At 39.3% G+C, this 19,807-nt stretch overlaps 2 protein-coding genes across 2 annotated transcripts; both read left to right on the top strand.

Moving 5' to 3' along the window:
* Positions 1 to 4,469: 4,469 nt before the first annotated feature.
* LOC105915421 (troponin I, fast skeletal muscle) lies at positions 4,470 to 8,002 on the top strand. Its single transcript, XM_021308961.2, has 6 exons — positions 4,470 to 4,577; positions 4,684 to 4,720; positions 5,933 to 6,061; positions 7,280 to 7,369; positions 7,591 to 7,767; positions 7,880 to 8,002. The coding sequence occupies exons 1-6, from the start codon at positions 4,570 to 4,572 to the stop codon at positions 7,964 to 7,966; spliced, it is 528 nt and encodes a 175-aa protein (XP_021164636.2). The 5' UTR covers positions 4,470 to 4,569; the 3' UTR covers positions 7,967 to 8,002.
* A 2,473-nt stretch (positions 8,003 to 10,475) lies between these two features.
* On the top strand, positions 10,476 to 18,836 carry aph1b (APH1B gamma secretase subunit). The gene is made up of 6 exons (XM_012849529.3): positions 10,476 to 10,761; positions 13,295 to 13,465; positions 13,728 to 13,801; positions 14,314 to 14,436; positions 17,261 to 17,388; positions 18,507 to 18,836. Exons 1-6 carry the CDS (start codon positions 10,649 to 10,651, stop codon positions 18,672 to 18,674), a joined length of 777 nt encoding a protein of 258 aa, XP_012704983.2. The 5' UTR covers positions 10,476 to 10,648; the 3' UTR covers positions 18,675 to 18,836.
* The last annotated feature ends 971 nt before the right edge of the window (positions 18,837 to 19,807 follow it).

Here is a 19,807-nt window from a genome sequence, read left to right as displayed (position 1 = left end):
ATAATAATTAGCCTTCTACATATCAGTTTGTAATGTTAATTATGTCATAAAATGGTTCCTTAACTTTTGGGAGTATATCAATTACTGCATGAAAAAAAAAATCAATGACTAAAGATGAGTTTTTTTTTCTTTGCAGCTAATTTCAACACTTTGTGAAAGCTACTTGACATTCTCCTGCAAAATTTTTGTGGCCAAGCTTTTTTTTCCGGCTTTCATGCCACAATAATCAAGAATTTAAATCAGGCGTGTCTAAAGTCCGGCCCATGGGCCATTTTCGGCCCATGGACTGATTTTGTGTGGCCCCCCCAACTGCATTCCAAGAATATTTTGTTCCACCAGCACAGATAGCTGACACAGATGGAAACTTTTTATTTTTAAATAAGGCAGAATTATTACAGGTTAAGATCTAATAACTGAAAATGTTCGACACAACACGAGGTATTCATCTTTCAATAACCACACATTTTGTATTCTCTATAATTTCATTAAATAGGATTACATCTGTCTGAAGACATTAACTCAAACGCTAATGTTTGTGCATTAAAACCTGCTTTGAATTCATTTATTAAAATTAGCTGAGTGCAGCAAGTGTTTTCAAAGAAATACTGGCATAAATCCGGTTCTTTATATTGCTAAAATAATGTGCACAATGGGTGATCACCATTTAATAAAGCAAATAAGCAAATCTTGTTTTTTAACTTTGGATCTACAGTCATTTACACATCCCGTTGTTTCAGAAAATCTGACATATTTTTCTTTTAATATGATCATATTTTGTAGAGTAGGTAAAAAACATCACATCACAACATAGTTTAGCTTTTTTTTAAATCTTTTTTTTTATCTTTTTTTTTGGCCCTTGAGTACTTTTGACTTGACAATTTCGGCTCACCTGTCGAAAAGTTTGGACACCAATGATTTAAATGAAAGAAATCTGGTGAGCTTGTTTGTTTTATTAAACAGATCTTTGTCTGTCTGTACCTGTCACTCTCACTCTTCTTTAAACTTGACAAGCATCGATAAAAATCTAGACAAGGCTTTGAAATCACAGATTTGTTTAGGCTAGATATACATCAGTATGGCAGCCGTTTTCAGAAGGTCTGACACCTAAATCCCCCCACCCCGCCTCTTTTTTATGGAAACATCACTTTAGAACCCAGGTAATCTTTTCAGCTGTGCTGCAATGTTAGGTTTTATTGCTATTTTTGCACCACACCTTATTGGCGATGCCACAAACATTGACATTACTGGTCGATTTGATGCTACAGGGCAGACAGGTGTGGCAAGGACTCAAATGAATTCCAGTCAAAAATCAAAACACTTTGATGAATGAAGAAAAAAAACACGGGCTCCAGCTCATCCAGGGCAAAGGGGCAATTGTTTGAGCACCACAAGGCTTTGAGCTGTGCAGGTGCCTACTACGCCTTACAAATTATTACCTTTAATTGAGTTATCAAGATAAATGTCTGCACCATTACTTTGTAGGAGTATTTTTCTCCATACATTTTTCTGAAGGGCGTCAGAGAGCGACTGGTCTTGGTGCCAAACAGGGCCACATTTAGGAGGATGAGGGCCCCTGCCAACAAATGAGACACTTTGCCCTCCTCCACATTGCAGAGCGTTTCACTCCACCCTATTCGGCCATATTTGTAGTACGCTGGGGGACGGTGTATTGAATTGTGTGGGTTAAAACATCCAACAGCCGAACATTTTCACTTATCCACTTGAAGCTTCGGCATCCTTCAGCTTTTAGTACAAAATTGCGGCAAGAATTTAATAAAAGAGGATTTACGAAATTGGTTAGCCAGAAATCTATGGCTTTGTTTAGCAGCTCAACAGCAAATACTTTGAAGTTATTGTTCAAAAAATATAATAGAGAAAATAATAATAATCAATGACCTAAAAAATATGACCCAAACAGAATATAACGATATCTACACAGCAGCTGGAGAGACTACATAAACATTTTCTGCATTTCTAGAGACTCCATAGACAATAAAAATCTATTTAAGGGCTAAAAAAGGGGGATTTTACATCATGTGTCCTGTTTAGGTAAAGCTATATGATACCTGAAATATTTCTAGTCCACAAGCAAGGATTCCCAAATATTTAACCTTTTGTCAGGCCATAAATGTTAGAGCTGAAGAAACACCAGAGAACAAGTCAAGCTGTTATCCTCTGAAGCATTTAAACTGTGTTTATCACTTTCAGTTGGCAGATAATCTATGCATTTACTGATAAAAAACAAAACAAATACTTTGAAGAGTCATACAAAAAAAAAAAGAGATGAATTTCCTTTTCATGAAATTAAATCTATGGCAGCATTTTTTCAGATGAACTAACTCTGACTCTGGAGGTTTTTAGAGACTGTGAAGTAATGTGGACCACTAAGGCAAATTCAGTTTGATTTCTATCTACCTTGCAGAGAAACCGGTCTGTGAACATTCTTAGCTGTTATTTTCTGCTCTCTGCTTGCAGGTTGGTGCTTGAGCAGCTGCTCAAAGTGAGAACCAAAAAAGAGGGAGAAAAATCCTCCAAGTTTAGACGTGACAGCTGCTCTGAGACTTTTTGTGGTCCACCAGCAGACACACTAAAGCTTTTGGTCTTCTCTGTAGTTTTATTAGTGACAGAGCCTTTTTTTTGTTTCTTTTCCCCTCATTTTCCCTTAAAATTAAGGTTAGATTTACTTCAAAGATCCAACAGTTTTTGGTCAGGTTAGTAGTTTGTTTGCCCCGGTTTGGCCCTTTTTTTTTTATTAATCAACAAATCAAACCTATAGTATCTATTTCATGATTTATGATGAAATAGATACTATATGGATTTGCATAAATCCATCTAAGTTCCCACTGTGAGCAAAACAGCAGAAATTAGATGAAGGAAAAATTTCGCTGGAAAGACATGAGCTTGAATTATGTTAACTGTTAAAATGTAATGCTTATTTGTGTGGCCCACAAATTTATATAAAAAAATAGAAATATTGCATTTCAGTCAATTTAATTTCTGTCTTTCAGCTACAGTGTGATATATTTATTGGTAAAATTAAGTTTCATTCTCGCTTGTTTGTAATACGCTGTCAACAAAAGGACTTGTGTACAAATGTTTTAAACTACTCTGATTTATTCGAAGCAGCACAAACAGCCTTGTTACCAATTAAAGTTGGCAAGTTTTTATGGTTTTCTTTGGACATTGACTGCATTTTCAACCACTGTCTTCCAATTCTTGTACCTGGCAGGCATGTCCTCCATGGAAGAAATCAAACGGACAACAAAGGAGGACGTGTAAGCCTAATTATGTCCAGCAGAGACGGTCCTTCAGACACGCGACACATGTCAGATGCATCATCCCCCAGTTGATCACCATGGACCATTTGTTGTTTGGCAATCTCTTTGTTGGCGATATCATCCTCCCTTGTCCATCAACCTTTGTTACATTTCTTCAGTTTCATAGCTTTAACTCAGGAAATGGAAACAAAGGTTGTCAAAGTGTTGAAGTCTTTTCTAGGTCTGGGTCTTTTCGTCCTTCATCTATTCATGTTCCTCTTTTCTACCCTCACGTTGCCACTTTGTCCATTTACATCTCCATTCTGCACCAATATGCTTCAGTCACTGGAAATCAGTGAGTTTGTCTTGCTAGTTAAGCATTTATAATTTGTTTAGACAAATAACCATAAAAGGCTCAATTGATTTTATTTATTTACTCTCTAAAGATTTCCTATTACACTCCATTTTCACTGTTTCTGGTTTTGATCCTGGTTTGGGCCGGCAGACTCATGAAATTTGAGAGATTGTGATCCTTGATCAAACCTGAAACAGACCTCCTGCTGGGAGATATTATTTGATGGGAGTCGTGTTGCTGCATTTCAATGGAGCAATTAATGACTAAACGTATAGAAAGTACTTAATAAATAAAGTTTGCCCAGGTGGATATGAATATTATGGTTAATATGAAACAATCAGTGGCAGACAGCTTCTTTGTGTGCTTAAAAAAGAAATAGAGACCGGCACTCGTCTGTTCTGTGTCGACACATCCCTGTTTAGTGCCTGAATGATTCACATGCCACTGTTAAAATGATTGATAAACTAAACACAAAAACATTGCTCTAAAAATAAAAATAAAAGTGGCTCAAATTAAACTAGAAACTATGAAATGGCATTAAATACTCTGAAGAAGTGTTGGTCGACAGATGACAGGAAATTCTGACTGATCGGAAGAAACAACACACACATTTTTGGACACCAGAGCTGCTTATCAATTAAACTTTAACAAGACAATTCAAATGAAACTGAGCTAAATCAGTCGAGGCTCCACTGTTGTGCTTCCACAAGAAAATTCCTGAAGCTCAGCTGCTGCCGTCGACTCTAGGATAGGGCCTTTATTTCAGACAACTGTCCCTGCCTCATCACACACACACACACACACACACACACACACACACACACACACACACACACACACACACACACACACACACACACTAAACCCAACGTCTATAAAGAGACCAGAAACCAGTGGCGGTTTCATTCTTCTCTGTTTTCACCCACGGACGGCAGGAAGGGATCAGCTGCTGGGAAGATGGCCGAGTAAGTCTCTGCCTAATGATCGGCTTTCCTTGATTATAAAAAACAAAACAAAATCTGTTCATATAATTCCTATTATTTGTCCCCCTTTTTTTTTTCTATTTATAAGTAAGAAGATGTCGCTGAGCCGCAAAAATCATCTCAAGGTATTTCAAACGTTGGTGTTAACATGCTGGATCTTTGGTTTTCTTTGAAGATACAAAATGTGAATGACTAGAAATGTGAATCTATGTTAACTGATGCCTTTTTTGACACTAAGATAACTTTTCACTAGACTCCACTGATAAATGTGTATCAGCAACAGGCTTTTATTTCATCGTTTGTTTTTTGCTGCCCTAGGTTGTCTATTTAATTTGTTTAATGCACTTTTAGTGTGACTTTAGTCACATTCTTTGTACTTCTGTATTAGTCCCACTTGTATTCACTAAATCATTAAAACACAGTGCAGTCAAAAGTTACTTGCATCCTTGCAAATTTATTTGGTTTCCACATTTTTTGTAAATGTGGATAACCAGGCAAGTTCTGCCATAAAACAAAAGCTAACCTACGTAAAGACAAGAAGCTAATTTCACAGGATGGTTTCATTTAAAAAAAATGGCTATCCATTAAACATAAATCATCCCCTGAAGACGATCCAAAAATAGTGAAAACAAGAAACATCTGTAATCAGGAGGTCAGACCACCAAAGTTACTCCAAGAGTGCATCAATTTAAGCAATTCTGCAGAGAAGAGTGGGTCTAAATTTCTCCATATTGATCTAAAACAATCATTACCAGCCATCACAAAGATATGTTGCTGCCAAGGAGGGCAAAACCACCCATTAGTTTTAGAGGGGAATCACTTTTCACACAGAACCAAGAAGGTTTGGATAGCTTGTTGTTCTGTCATTTATAAATTAAATCATCATTTCTAAATCTTATTTACTCAGGGCATCTGCATTTGATTTGAAACATATTTGACGATCTGAAGCATTTCGGTGTAATTTGAGAGCCAACACACTGCAAAAAGAAACCTAAAAATAAGTAGAATTATCTTGAAATTAATGTATTTGCCCTGGATTTGAGCAGGTAAATAAGATTATCTGCCAATGGAATGAGTATTTTTACCCCTAAAATAAGATAATTGGATATACACCATTTGAAATAAGATGATGAAGATGAATTGTCCCTATTTTAAGTGCAAAATTCTTATTCCATTGGCAAATAATCTTATTTACATGCTCAAATCAAGGAAAAATACACTCATTTCAAGAACATTTTTCTTATTTTTAGTTATATTTTTGCAGTGCAGAAAACCTAAAACACTTTTGGACGTCACTGTCAACAGTTTTAGCTGCTTCTGTCTGCTTCTCTCCTCAGAGTCTGCTGCTCCAGATCGGAAAGGAAATGCTGGAGGAGGAGGCTCGGGAGGCCGAGGAGGAGAAACTGAAGTACATGGAGGAGAACTGTCCCGTCCTCTCCTTCCCACAATGCACTCTGGAGCTGCAGGTATGCGCCCAAAAATCAGTCACTCGAGAGCAATTTGAAGAGGTCAAATTTTCCGTTATAGCTGCAGTAAACAAAACTCCCAATCCAGATCATTGCTTTAGATTTTCCTCTCAAGCTGCCAGATTTTCTTGCAATGTCGATCATTAGCTCTCCAGGCTTTTCCTGAGACTCTTTGGGTTGTAAAGTTTGCAGACACCTGGTTTATCTGCTTTTTTTCCCCCTCTGCGGCCCAACATAAAGACACAATTGTTTCACTTCTCTGGAGATGAATCCATTGAAAAAACTAAGTTTTGGGCAGTGGTGTGAGTAGTTAAAGGATTATGAATCACTCATATTTTTATTTAAATACACTTCATGAGTTGAAAACTGTTTCTATGCAAAAAGGGAACTAAAAGTGAGTGAAATTGTCTTGAAATCAGTGTATTTTTCCTTGATTACAGCAGGTAAATAAGACTATTTGCTAATGGAATAAGATTTTTGCACTTAAAATAGGAACAACTCATCTCTGTCATCTTATTTCAAGTGAAGGATATCTAATTATCTTATTTTAGGGGTAGAAATACTCATTCCATTGGCAAATAGTCTAATTTAGCTCCTCAAATCAAGGAAAAATACACTAATTTCAAGAAAATTTTACTTACTTTTAGTTCCGTTTTTGCTGTGTACCTGTCACTCCTTCGGTTGTCTGTCACTTTATATCATTTTCTGCTGTTTCAGCACAAGCACTGGCCTGGAACTGAGCAAAAAGCAGCCAAAGTCCCATTAAAAAAAACCTAAAGAAAGCTTAGAGAACCACTGATGAGGATCACTTTAAAATGTAAAATGAAAGTCTGGCTGCTTGACAGCAAAACACAAAGAAATTGTCAATTTGAAACTTCACAATGACATTTCATGCTGAAGTCTTTCGTACCGACTCTCCCATTTTCACTGTTGCTAATCCAAATTTCCAAAATGTAACTGTTAAAAATAAACTGTGTTGTTTAACCTTTTTTTTCATCTGAAAAAAAAACACACTTACATACTTCTTATAAATCAGGTGCAATGTCTGCAAAACACTGATCCTACTTGTGTTTTTTTTTTAGAATGCAGATTTTTATTTGCTGTTAGAAAAACCTCTGCACAGACTGGGAAACTGGAATGGCTTTGTGGCATAAATTATTCAGAGGATTGATCGTCTGGAGTTTGGCACCATAGCTCACTGTTGCTCTGTTACACCAGGGGCTGTGTCGACAACTTCACAAGCAGATCGAGCTGGTGGACGAGGAACGATACGACATGGAGGCGAAAGTGAAGAAATGCAACAAGGAGGTTTTCTATTTTATAAATGAACTTCCTGATTCTGTATTTGGCTACTTCTTCTTTACTTTGGAAAAAAAAACAAACACTTAGCTTAATGGGTTTTATGTTTAACAGTACCAAAACAGTCAGACCACACAAATTAGAAGCCTACTTAGGGTTTAGGAGCGCCATCTGGTCAGATGGTTGGATTGTAGATGAGCAAACACCTGAATGAGCGTTGTCTGTGTCAGATCGACGACCTGAAGATGAAGGTCCAGGATCTTAACGGCAGGTTTAAGAAGCCCACGCTGAGGAGAGTGAGGATGTCGGCTGACGCCATGCTGGCTGCCCTGCTGGGCTCCAAACATAAAGTGTCCTTAGACCTCAGAGCCAACCTGAAGCAGGTGAAGAAGGAGCTGAAAGAGGAGGTGGGTGCAGCAGAAGTCAAGAACGTTTACGAGAGAATTGGGAACGGCGTGATTGTTCGTGTTAATCTGCGTGAGTCATTCTGCGTTTTTGTTTTCTTTGTGTTCCTCTCAGGAGAAGCAGACAGGCGACTGGAGGAAGAACATCGAAGATAAAGCTGGGATGGACGGCAGGAAGAAGATGTTTGAGACAGAGGCTTGAATAAAATGGAGTTGATGACATGATTAAATGTGTTTGTAATGTGACACCCACCCTGTTGTTGCTTGATCTGCACGCGAAAGGCAGTAAAAACAGCAAAGTTCGTTTTCAGAGTCTGGAAAGCAGATGTTATTCATGGGGAAACAGTGATTCCGGTAGTTAAAGCAGCTGTTAAAGTTATTGTTTTCTTCGTTTGAGTACAACCAGCACAATCATGTGTGGTGATGAGCTTATTCACACTCAACTCACTTAAAAAGACACAGATTTCACAAAATATGTTTTTTATGCAAAACAATTGCATTGATTGTTTTAAAAAAATATTAAAAGCCTAAACACCAAAACAAAATATATACATAAGTATTCAGAACACTAACTGTGAGATTAAGATTGAGCTCTAGATTATCTGCTTCAACTAAAGCTAAAACAAACCTTATAGATCATCTGACCCAATCTGTATAATCTGATTGAATTTGACTTTGTAAAGTGCCTTGAGATGACATGCATCATGAATTGGTGCTATATAAATAAAATTTAATTGATTTGAATTGAATGAGACAAATCTTCTGGTCTGATGAAGCTAGATTAGAACTTTTTGGCTGAACATTAAGGGTCATTCCTGGTGAAAAAGAAGCCCTGCTCATCTCTTGGCTAAAGCCACGCCTACTCTCGATCATAGTGGTGGCAGCACAATGCTGTGGGGATTCTTTTTTCTGTATGAGGAGCTGGACAAGCAGTCTGGATGGAGCAGTGGTCTCAAACTCAAATCCTTGACTTCTGGATGTCCTGCAACTTTTAGATGTCTCCCTTCCCAACCCATCTGAATCAAATGGCTAAACTGCCTCAATGGCATCCAGTCAAACTCCACATAGCTCTGCAAATGAGGTAATATATCAGTCAAGTGTGTTGAAACAGAGAAATGTAAAAGCTGCAGGCCTCAAGGTCTGAAGTTGGAGACCTCTAGCTTAGCAGGTTGGTCAGAAAGTTTCCTCTCTAAGGAAACCCAGCAGGTTGCATCAAGTCTCTCCAAGCAGCATTCACTCCTCCTGAAAGAGCGTAGAGCCACAGTGGACAGTCGTCTGCATTGTTGATGGCTTTGCAGCAATCCCTCATACTGAGCATGCATGAAGCGACAGTGGAGAGGAAAACTCCCCTTTAACAGGGAGGAGAACCTCCAGCAGAACCAGAACCAGGCTCAGTGTGAACGCTCATCAGCCTCCACCCACTGGGGCTTAGAGAAGACAGAGCAGAGACACAGAGAGCACAGAAGCTCACATTGACCCAGGAGTACTTTCTATGTTAGATGGTGATAGCGGATGATCTACCTCCCCTGATTATGTCACAGCTAACGCCAGACCAGGTGTACCTTCTATGAAGAGAGAAATGACGGAGAACAAAAAGGTAAAAGATGAAATAACAACAAACAATGCAAACTGGAAAACAGTAGAACTCAGCAGAGTGAGAAAAATAGACCCTGATGTCCTCCAGCAGCCTAAGCCTATAGCAGCATAACTATAGAGGTAGCTCAGGGTAACCTAAGCCACTCTAACTAGAAGCTTTGTCACAAAGAAAAGTTTGAAGCCTAGTCTTAAAAGTAGACGGGGTGTCTGCCTCACGAACAGAGAGAGGTTTGACACAAAAACCTGCTCCAGAGAACTCTTGATCTCAGACCTAAGAGGATATTTTGATTCATCTTCCACAATGACAATCACCCAAAGCACGCAGCCAAGGAAAAAACAAAATGGCTTCAGGAGCACTCTGTAAATGTGGCCAAACCCAGAACCTGGTCTCTCATCCTGTTGAACATCTTTCAAAAGGCCTGAAAGTGAAATCCAGGGCAACAAGTGACCTTTAGAAAGTGTCTGATTTATAAATGAAGTCCACCTGTGTGTGACACAGTCACGAGGCCCATGGCAACTCTGTAGGAGCTGCGGATATTCACAGCTCAGGTGGGAGAATTTGTTAACTGGAAAAACATTAAGCATCTATTCCACAAACCTGCCCTTTATGATGAAGCGGTAAGAAGTAAGCCATTGTTAAAGGAGACATAAGAGCTGTTTATAATTTACCAGAAGCCACACAGTTAACATGATGTTCTTGGTGGTTGTGGTTGAGAATTCTGATCATGACCAGTATGTGTAGATATTTTACATCCTTCATTCTTGGTCAACATGGATCATTGAATTGTATTACAATAGAATGCAGATTATATGCAGTATTTAGAGATAAAATTCTCAGTCATTTTAGCATTTTCCCAGAATTTTCTCTCTCTCATTGGTTGCGTTCTCATTGCTCGTCATTTAAGTTTTTTTTGTTTTCTTGTTGTTCAACGCGCGGTTAATGTTCTTCGTCTTTTTTTTTACGATTTTATTCCTTTATCTCTTTCTTACTTAATTGTGTTTGTAGCCTATTTCAATCTGTGCAGTAAAAAATAAATAAAAATGTCCTCCATGTTTGTGTAAATACTTCTCTTCAAATAAAGTTTTACCCCCTTCCTCTTTAGAAGTCACGTGAGAGTGTGACGTCACGACAAACCCTGAACCGCTGAAGTGAAAATAGGAAGGAGTCCCAGCGACCAGACTAGGCGTTTCACCTGGTTGAAAATACAGAGGAAAACGCTGTAGTTTCGCCGTGAACCGAACCGAACCGGGTTTTCCAGCCACCGGGTCCTCCATCCAACGAGCCACCATGACGGCAGCGGTGTTTTTCGGCTGCACATTCATCGCCTTCGGCCCTGCCATCTCCCTGTTCCTGTTTACCATCGCCCGGGAGCCGCTGAGAGTCATTTTCCTCATAGCGGGGTGAGAAAACATCTTATCTGGGGGTCTGGGGTGATGTCCGGCTGTTTTTACTTGCGGTGAAAGAGTTTGAGGAGGATTTCTTGTCAGCTCCCTGAACGAAATGGGATTTTAACTGCTAGCCGGCTAGCTCGCCGGGCTGCTAATGCTAGCTTTTGTTTACTTTCTGTTAAACCCAAATACACGAAGCTATGCATGCATTCACATTTACTTGTAGAAAATCTGTCACCTGGCGATTGTGGTTATCCTCAACATGTCAAGATTACAAAGAGAAACGAAGAGACACCGGTGTGAAATAAATCTCAGTATAGAGGAACAAAGCTAGCTAACAGTCAAGTACAAGCTAGCTAACTGCATGTGAATCAGCTATGTGCGATTCCAGTCCTTGATGTTCAGTGAAAACTTCTTAATAATGGGCTGCAAGTTATGTATTTCCTTGTAATATTAATGACACATTTAAAATATATATAATACACATGCAACATTACTACTGACAATAAAAATAACAACAATTAGGCTAAAAATGATGTGATAATACTGATGGTTCAAGGATGAAATTCATTTAAATGTTGAATGTTTGGAGAATAATTGAGCTCTGCGTTCTGATAACAGGCCACTTTCCTTTGGCCTTTGGTGGATGCAGCAAATACCTGCAAGAAGGTAATCTGATCTGATAAAATCAAAATTATACTTATTGGCCGAATAGCAACAGAGTTTTGGCAGAAAAGTGACGCTGCACGTTACCCTGAACGCATCATCCCAGCAGTGACACATTGTGGTGGCTGCATCATGCCAGTGATAGGGAAATAAGTCAGAGTTGATATGAAGATAGATCTAAATAAAAGGCAAAGCCTCAAAGAGAACTCTGCTGGAGTTGGTTAAAGACTGAAAAATGGGGCAGAGGTCCGTCTTGCAGCAGGACGGCCGTGAAGCTACACCCAGAGCTCAGATGCAATGCTTTAGATAAAAAGATCTCAATGAGCTGAAATTCATGTTCAGACGTTTTCTATCAAACCTAACTGAGCTTGAGCTACTTTGCAAGAAGAAGAAGAACTGGCAGAACGTCATTTGACAGCCACGTTAAAAAAGGTCATAAGAACAAAATCACAAGACTTCTTATCCTTCTATGCAGCAAATGTTTTCATGCATGCTGGGATTTTTTATAATCTCAGTTACTGTATAACCTCCTGATCTCAGACAATAACAACAACAACAATTAGACCAATGAGAATGATTTACAAAAGAGCACTGAAAATACCTGACAGAAAATCCATCCGAACACACAATTGTGAAGTTTTACAGAGGCTTGGTTTTCTTAGTTTTGAAAACTTTGTGACGATATAGAAAAATAAGCACATCGATAAAATAGAAATCATATTGATCGATGTTGATAATTCTCAACAAATTTAAAACATATTTTAAGTGCAGCCCCGACCATTTTATGCTGTTGCTTAGCGAAATGTTTTAGATGCAGAACATACAAACACTGAATTCAAACTCAACCAATTAATCAACCAACTTTTTACCAAAACTGCAAGTATAAAAAAAAAAAAAACCTGTGCTCTCTGAACTCTTTGAAGGGTGCGGTGCTTGGTTCCTGGATCTGCGTTGTGATTGGTTGGGAGGATGTAATGACTGTAATATTAACCTACATGGCTGGAATGCAGAAGGAATAAAAACTGTTATTCTATCGAACCTTTTTTTGGCTTTTTTTTCTATCATCGACATACGTCTATAGATCGATTATATATGTTGATAACCCAGTGATCTGAGTGGGACTCAGATCAGTGGGTTCATTAAACACGAGGAGTTTCAAATAGAAACATCAAAGTTCCCCTGACAAAAAACTCCTTTGGACATTCGGCCTTCTCTGTCCAGAAAGCCAAACTGTAGAACTTTTTGATTTGGTGGCTTTTAAAAATTAACAGAAGCTTGTTTTAAAAAGGATTCAACACTGCAGGCATGTTATATCCTAAATAAAATGATTTTAAATCAGACTTTTGTGTGATGGTAATTTGTGAACTCTTGTAAAGTTTTTTTTTTTTTTTTCCCCAGGAACGGACATTGCAAATTAGCTGTGGCCATAAATGTTGTAGTTTTTACATGTTTAATGTGCACACTTGTCCCTATGAAATAACTAAACTAAACTAATTTAACCTTTTTTTTGTGGTATAGCTGGTCGAGAGACAAACGCAGGTGTAATTTCTGCTTATTTAGCAGGCCTGCCTTCAAGGAAACCCTGGAAACCTGTTTAATATGGGATTTAAATTACATGTCTTGGTCAAAAATAACACCAAGGTTTTTTTTTTTATTTTATTACCGGGAGGCAGAGTTAATGCCATCCAGATTAAGTGCTTGATTAAGAAGTTTTTTTTTTTTTTTTTTTTTTTTTTGAGAACTCTGGTCCAAAGATGTCAACTTGTACAATATGTGACCTTATCAGGGCAGACATCAATACCTACTTCTGGGATTTTCTGAATTTTCAACAAAATGAGCAATAACCTGAAATGTTCTCGACTTTTGTATATTTTTTCAGAGCATTTTTCTGGCTGGTGTCGCTGCTGCTGGCCTCCCTGGTGTGGTTCATCTCAGTTCAGATCAGTAATAAGGAGAGTACGTCGCAGCAGAAGGGTCTGCTCATCTTTGGTGTCGTGCTGTCGGTCCTGCTGCAGGAAACGTTCCGCTTTGCCTACTACAAACTGCTGAAGTAAGCTGCTTTCCAGGGTCTTTTCACCACATTGTCGTCATTCTCTGTTCAAGAATCAAAGTTATCAACTTGATTCTCTATGAAAATTTTAGCTTGTTCTATAAGTTTACAACTATTTTATAAACATATTTATGGATTTTGTACATCCTGGTTTTACCATTCCAACTTGGCTTTCATTTATTGACATTTTTCATTCATTATTGGATTTGAAGAACACAAAGTAAGAAGAAATGTAAAACTAAATTATTATTTTTCCCTGCAGGAAAGCAAATGAAGGTCTCCTTGCTCTGAGTCAAGAGGAAACTATGCCAATATCCATACAACAGCTTGCCTATGGTACGGATTAGCTGCTCTTCATGTTGCTTTTCCTAGATTTAAGGCAGATAATCTATTAACACATTTTAGTTTTGTAAAATAAAAAAAGTTTAAAATGGTTAAAATTATATATTTTTCCCCTTGATACATCACCTATCAAATCTGAATTGATACCGGTACTTAATGGTACCTATTTTCTGTACTGTTGTGTGTTTATGTAGTAATAAATCTTAGTTTATTAATAAAATCTCTAAATTTTTCAAATTAACATTTATTTCTCAATACATAAACTTGTTTGGATCTACAAATGAGCCTTATTGTTTATAGAAGACACAAAAAGAGAAGAGAAGCACTGATTCAGGAGCACTTTCCATGTGAGAGAAAAGTAAAAATGTAATTTCATGTAGGAGAGAAACACAGCTAAGCAGAAGAACCTCTGAGCCAGTTTTTTAGTTAAAGAATAAAACAGAAGTCTTGGTTTAGTTTGATTGCCAGAGAGGTTTTCAAGTGTTTCTTTTGTTTCTTTGTTTTAGTGAGTGGCCTCGGCTTCGGCTTCATGAGCGGTGCGTTCTCTGTGGTCAACATCCTGGCTGATTCTGTGGGGCCCGGGACTGTGGGCATCCACGGTGACTCTCAGCACTACTTCCTGTCCTCAGGTACCATTTCCTGAATCCTCTTTCTTAGACTGGTTACTTGTTTGTTTGTGGAACACACTGCCTCGGTACAACACATTCAAAAACTAATTTTAAACTCTGAAATCTACGTGGTGAACAGAAAACACCACAGCTACTCATCACATAGAAAACTTGTGTTCAAATTGAGAATTGTAGATATTTTTTTATATAAAATGTAAAGATGTTTAGCTAAAAAAAAATTGCGGGTTGTCATTAAAGCCTCAACATGTGAAGAAATTAAATTCAGAAGGATATGTATGGAGCCAGATGGGTCTCGATATTCACAAATGCACAAATAAATCCACACACACACAGGACAAGATCCACGCAAGCACAGGCCCGATTCATGCAAGCACAAAAAAATCCACACATGCACAAAAAAATCCACATGTGCACAAAAATATCCACACGTGCACAAAAAAATCCACACGTGCACAAAAAAATCCACATGTGCACAAAAATATCCACACGTGCACAAAAATATCCACACGTGCACAACAAAATCCACACGTGCACAAAAAAATCCACACATGCACAAAACAATCCACACGTGCACAAAAAATCCACACATGCACAAAACAATCCACACACACACAGAACAAGACCCACACATCCACAGCTCTAGGCTTTAAACTTCACAGCATTTGTGTGTGGATTTTTGAGACTGTCCTGCCGTCTTGGGATTCACACAAGCATTTTTTTAAACAGAGAGTGGTTTGCAACCAATCAGAAGCCTCCCTTGTATAAGCCAATCACTGGAAAGTACTCCACGTGGGCTGACTTACTCATAAGCCAATCACATTCAACCTGTTCAGGAAGCGCGTAGTATGAACACAATGTGCTCTCAGGCTTCAGCGCGCAGCAGCCGTTTGTCTCCCTCTCTCTCCGCAGGTGTTTGCACATGAGCGGAGGCGCCCAGCTGCAGGTGTCCGCCCCCCCCCCCCCCCCCCCCCCCCCCCCCCCCCCCGGCCTCAGAGCCGACGTCAAAAAACGCTTCTCTGCTCCCTTCAAGTCGCTTCGGATCCGCCCGCAGCGCTCCTTGGTCTCTGAGCTCCCAACATCTAACTCCGCGGGCCTCTTCCGTCTGATCTCCAGTGGGCCAGCAGTGATTCCCTCCGAGCTCTCATCGGCCTCGCCGTTACCTGCTTCTCCTGTGCTCTGACGATTCGCCTCTGGCGCCCATGTCCCGCCAGCCCTCTGGCGGATAGGGTGGTAAAGTTGGATATTAAAGCTCCGCGGAATCAGCGGCATCTCGCTCACGGTTGATCCGGCTGATGGACCCCGATTTCAGCCAGCATCTCTCAGCTGCTCCCTCCTCTCACACGCTGTGGGAACTAAGCACTCTTGAGAAATAAAAATCAATAAATTTCATCTCTTGGGATCAGCTAAGATAAAACGAATATAAAATCATGCCAATAAATAACATCTGTAAGGCACACTGTTTTTATTCCATTTTAATCTGTTAATTTTTTAAAGATATTTGTAAGACAAAAGTTGGGATTTTTCTTCAATAGCTCCCTGGTCATGTGACTCACTGACTCAAAACCTGTGTTAAATTGTTCTATATTAGCCTGATGGGCCACACATTTTTATTCCATTTTAAGCCTTTTTATATTTTAAGATTTATTTATAATTAAATATTTCTTCAATAGCTTCCAGGTCACTGACTCCAAATCTGTGTGAAATTGTTCTACATTAGCTAGATGAGGCACAACCTTGATGTTGAAACAAAGGACAGTTTCATTGACATAACAATTTCACACAGATTTGGAGTCAGTGAAATATTTAATGAGTCACATGACCAGGGAGCTATTGAAGAAAAATCGCAACTTTTGTCTTTACAAAGTTTTGTAAAGACAAAAGTTTTTGTCTGTACGGCGAGGCCGATGAGACCTCGGAGGGAATCACTGCTGGCCGGCTGGAGATCAGACGGAAGAGGCCCGCGGAGTTAGAAGTTGGGAGCTCAGAGACCAAGGAGCGCTGCGGGCGGATCCGAAGCGACTTGAAGGGAGCAGAGAAGCGTTTTTTGACGTCGGCTCTGAGGCCGGGGGGGCCTCAGAGCCGGTTCATACTACGCGCTTCCTGAACAGGTTGAATGTGATTGGCTTATGAGTAAGTCAGCCCACGTGGAGTACTTTCCAGTGATTGGCTTATACAAGGGAGGCTTCTGATTGGTTGCAAACCACTCTCTGTTTAAAAAAATGCTTGTGTGAATCCCAAGACGGCAGGACAGTCTCAAAAATCCACACACAAATGCTGTGAAGTTTAAAGCCTAGAGCTGTGGATGTGTGGGTCTTGTTCTGTGTGTGTGTGGATTGTTTTGTGCACGTGTGGATTTTGTTGTGCACGTGTGGATATTTTTGTGCATGTGTGGATATTTTTGTGCACGTGTGGATATTTTTGTGCACGTGTGGATTTTTTTGTGCATGTGTGGATTTTTTTGTGCACGTGTGGATTTTGTTGTGCACGTGTGGATATTTTTGTGCACGTGTGGATATTTTTGTGCACATGTGGATTTTTTTGTGCACGTGTGGATTTTTTTGTGCACGTGTGGATATTTTTGTGCACATGTGGATTTTTTTGTGCATGTGTGGATTTTTTTGTGCTTGCATGAATCGGGCCTGTGCTTGCGTGGATCTTGTCCTGTGTGTGTGTGGATTTATTTGTGCATTTGTGAATATCGAGACCCATCTGGCTCCATAGATATGCGAGTATATTCTTTGATAAAATGCAATAATCTAAAAAAACGAGCAACTATAGGAGAAAGCACGCTTTAATACTACCATTTCTTCCCCATTTCTTACAGCCTTCATGACTATGGCCATCATCCTGCTTCACATGTTCTGGGGCGTCATCTTCTTCGATGGATGTGAGAAGCAGCGCTGGTTTGTGGTAGCTGCAGTCGTCGTCAGTCACCTGGTGGTGTCCTGCTTGGTGAGTGACCTCGCCATGATCATACGTTAGAATAACTAAGGATCTGCTGTCAGCTTGATCTATGCACTGATTGGTTGTCTGCAAGATTTTTCTTTTTTCATGCATTTTTTTTTTTTTAATATTACAGAAACATTGAGATTTTTTTGATTATTCAAGCTTAAAACATTAAAACTTTTTACAAGACACCTTTTCAGTATTGCCGCTAATGGCTGGACAGCTTGTTGCAGTTTTTCTTGTGTTTTGTCAGTTAATCCCATGAATAAAATGTCACGCTGCCTGTAGCATAAAGACATCTGAGCAGAAGTTAAACACAGTCAAAGGTTAGCAGCCAGACTTGGACTAAATTGGGCGCAAGATGCTGATCAATTATGGGTTTTCAAATGATTTCTTTGTCATGAAGCTGTTTGCTCTGCAGGCAGCGCTGAAGCCTCCAGCGGTTAAACTAAAGCAGGACTGCCCAACTCCAGTCTCTATCCTGCAACCTTTGGGTGCATTCCTTGTCAACACACCTAAATCAAATGAATCACTGGTTTCCAGGCCTTTGCAGAGCTGAAGGACGGTTTGGGATACTATTGCAGGATAGAGGGCTGGACTTGAGCATCCCTGCTCTAAAGAGACTGTCAGCCACGAGCGGAGCCTGCTCCTGTATTTCACAAAATGACGGCGTCATCTGCGTACATTTGAATCTCACAGAAGGAAGTTTGTTGATATAAGCGTAAAATGTAATGTATCGAGTTCGAAGGGGGTCTTCCTGCTACTATTCACATAACCTGCATACATGTGAGTGTTACAGCGAGACAATCATTTGATATAAAGTGCAAACAGTGACGTTCCTAGGAAGCAAATGATTGGTGATGCTGCAAAACACATTTTTTATGTAGCTCAAATTATTTTCAAATTAAGCAATTATGCTACTATAAATAACATTGGGTTAGTTGTGCATACTTTCAGTGTGTAGCAATCTATGATTTGATATGAGAGATTGCTTTTATTTTTATGTAGAGAAAGGTTTTTGTAACGTGTGTTGGCAACACCTCAATATCTTACTGGGTTTGGTTAAAATCATTCTTAAAGAATAATCAGAAATTAAAATACTTTGTAAATGTGTGCCCCTGCAGACCTTCCAGAACCCACAGTACGTCTCCAGCCTGGTCCCCACCTACATCATCATGTTGTCGATGGGGATTTGGGCGTTTTACACCGCTGGAGGCTCCCTCAGGAACCTCAAGCTCTGCCTCACCTGCAAGGACAAGGACTTCCTGCTGGCCAACCACCGGCCCAGATAACGCCGCGAGCTCAGGAGTTTACGGGACTCAATCCAATGATCTCAACATTCAAACACACACACACTGAACCTTTTTTTATTTGCTGTTTCACGTGGGAGCCCATTTGCCGTGCTTATTAGTCTTTTTAAAAATGAGGTTTCTGGAGAAACAAAGGTGAGTCGTGTCAGTGGCGGCGACTTTACCTGCTGGCGCTTAGAAAAGATTCAGACAACACTTAGATTCTGCTCACATGAATGCATCCTCTGACAAATGTGTGAAAACCTCTAAATGTGGAGGGATCCCCTTGTAAAAAAAAAACAAAAACTTCTGTATATAAGGATACATTTGTGTTAACCATGATTCTGCTTGGATGCCTTTGAGCTGTGATGAACACATGGTTGGTATTTATGTGTTTTAACCTGGTTATGTTGATCTCCTTAGACTAATTTGGTTTTACTAGCTTGGGGTTGCTGGTCTTCATCCTCCTTTCTTAGCTTACAGTCCAAACTTGTGGAGAAGAACTTGCTGCAATGGTTTCCTTTCAGAATAGCTGATGGTTTATGATTATTTTTTAATGTTTATATAAACTCAACTACAACAAAGTGTTTGCTCAGTGATCTTTGAAAGCTCACGTTCATCTGCTCTTCTTTTTTGTTTGTTTGTTTTAGTTTTGTCTGTGTAAAAAATTCTTCACACTGAATGTTTTTTCATTGCACCAGATTTTATGTTGATTATCTTTATGTATAGTTTGTGAAAGATGAACGCTGACATGTAACGGAAATGGGATGGAAGTTGGATAAACTTGCGAGTTATGCATGTTTAGCTGGTTTTCAGTCCATGACAGAATCAAATTTGCACAGGTGGAAAATCTGATGGGTACAGACCTGCAATAATAAATTTGATTATGTTCTTTGGTCAGTTGTTTCAAGGCGGTGGGATTTTTGGAGGATGTAGATTCGTTGGTTGAAATAATCTGGTTTCTGGTTTGCACAACTAAGATGCACTGAAAAAAAAAAAAAACAGGAGGAGGCGGTTTGGGCGCCAGGCTTTATTGAATTCTGATATCTTAAGCATCATGAGATCAAATTTAAATCAGAGAAAGCATTTTTAAAATCTGAGTTCTAAACAAATGGTTAATTTTCTACTTGAACAGA

Source organism: Fundulus heteroclitus, chromosome 4 (assembly GCF_011125445.2).
Source record: "Fundulus heteroclitus isolate FHET01 chromosome 4, MU-UCD_Fhet_4.1, whole genome shotgun sequence".
Classification (NCBI taxonomy): Eukaryota; Metazoa; Chordata; class Actinopteri; order Cyprinodontiformes; family Fundulidae; genus Fundulus; species Fundulus heteroclitus.
The sequence above is the reverse complement of the archived record's forward strand: the minus strand, read 5'-3'. Positions and strand labels throughout refer to the sequence as shown.

Coding starts and splice junctions, on each gene's coding strand:
- LOC105915421 (XM_021308961.2), top strand. Junction 7,370..7,590: donor TGAAGAAATGCAACAAGGAG/GTTTTCTATTTT, acceptor TGTCTGTGTCAG/ATCGACGACCTGAAGATGAA. Junction 7,768..7,879: donor AGAAGGAGCTGAAAGAGGAG/GTGGGTGCAGCA, acceptor TGTTCCTCTCAG/GAGAAGCAGACAGGCGACTG.
- aph1b (XM_012849529.3), top strand. CDS start 10,649: ATGACGGCAGCGGTGTTTTTCGGCTGCACATTCATCGCCTTCGGCCCT. Junction 10,762..13,294: donor GTCATTTTCCTCATAGCGGG/GTGAGAAAACAT, acceptor ATATTTTTTCAG/AGCATTTTTCTGGCTGGTGT. Junction 13,466..13,727: donor GCCTACTACAAACTGCTGAA/GTAAGCTGCTTT, acceptor TTTTCCCTGCAG/GAAAGCAAATGAAGGTCTCC.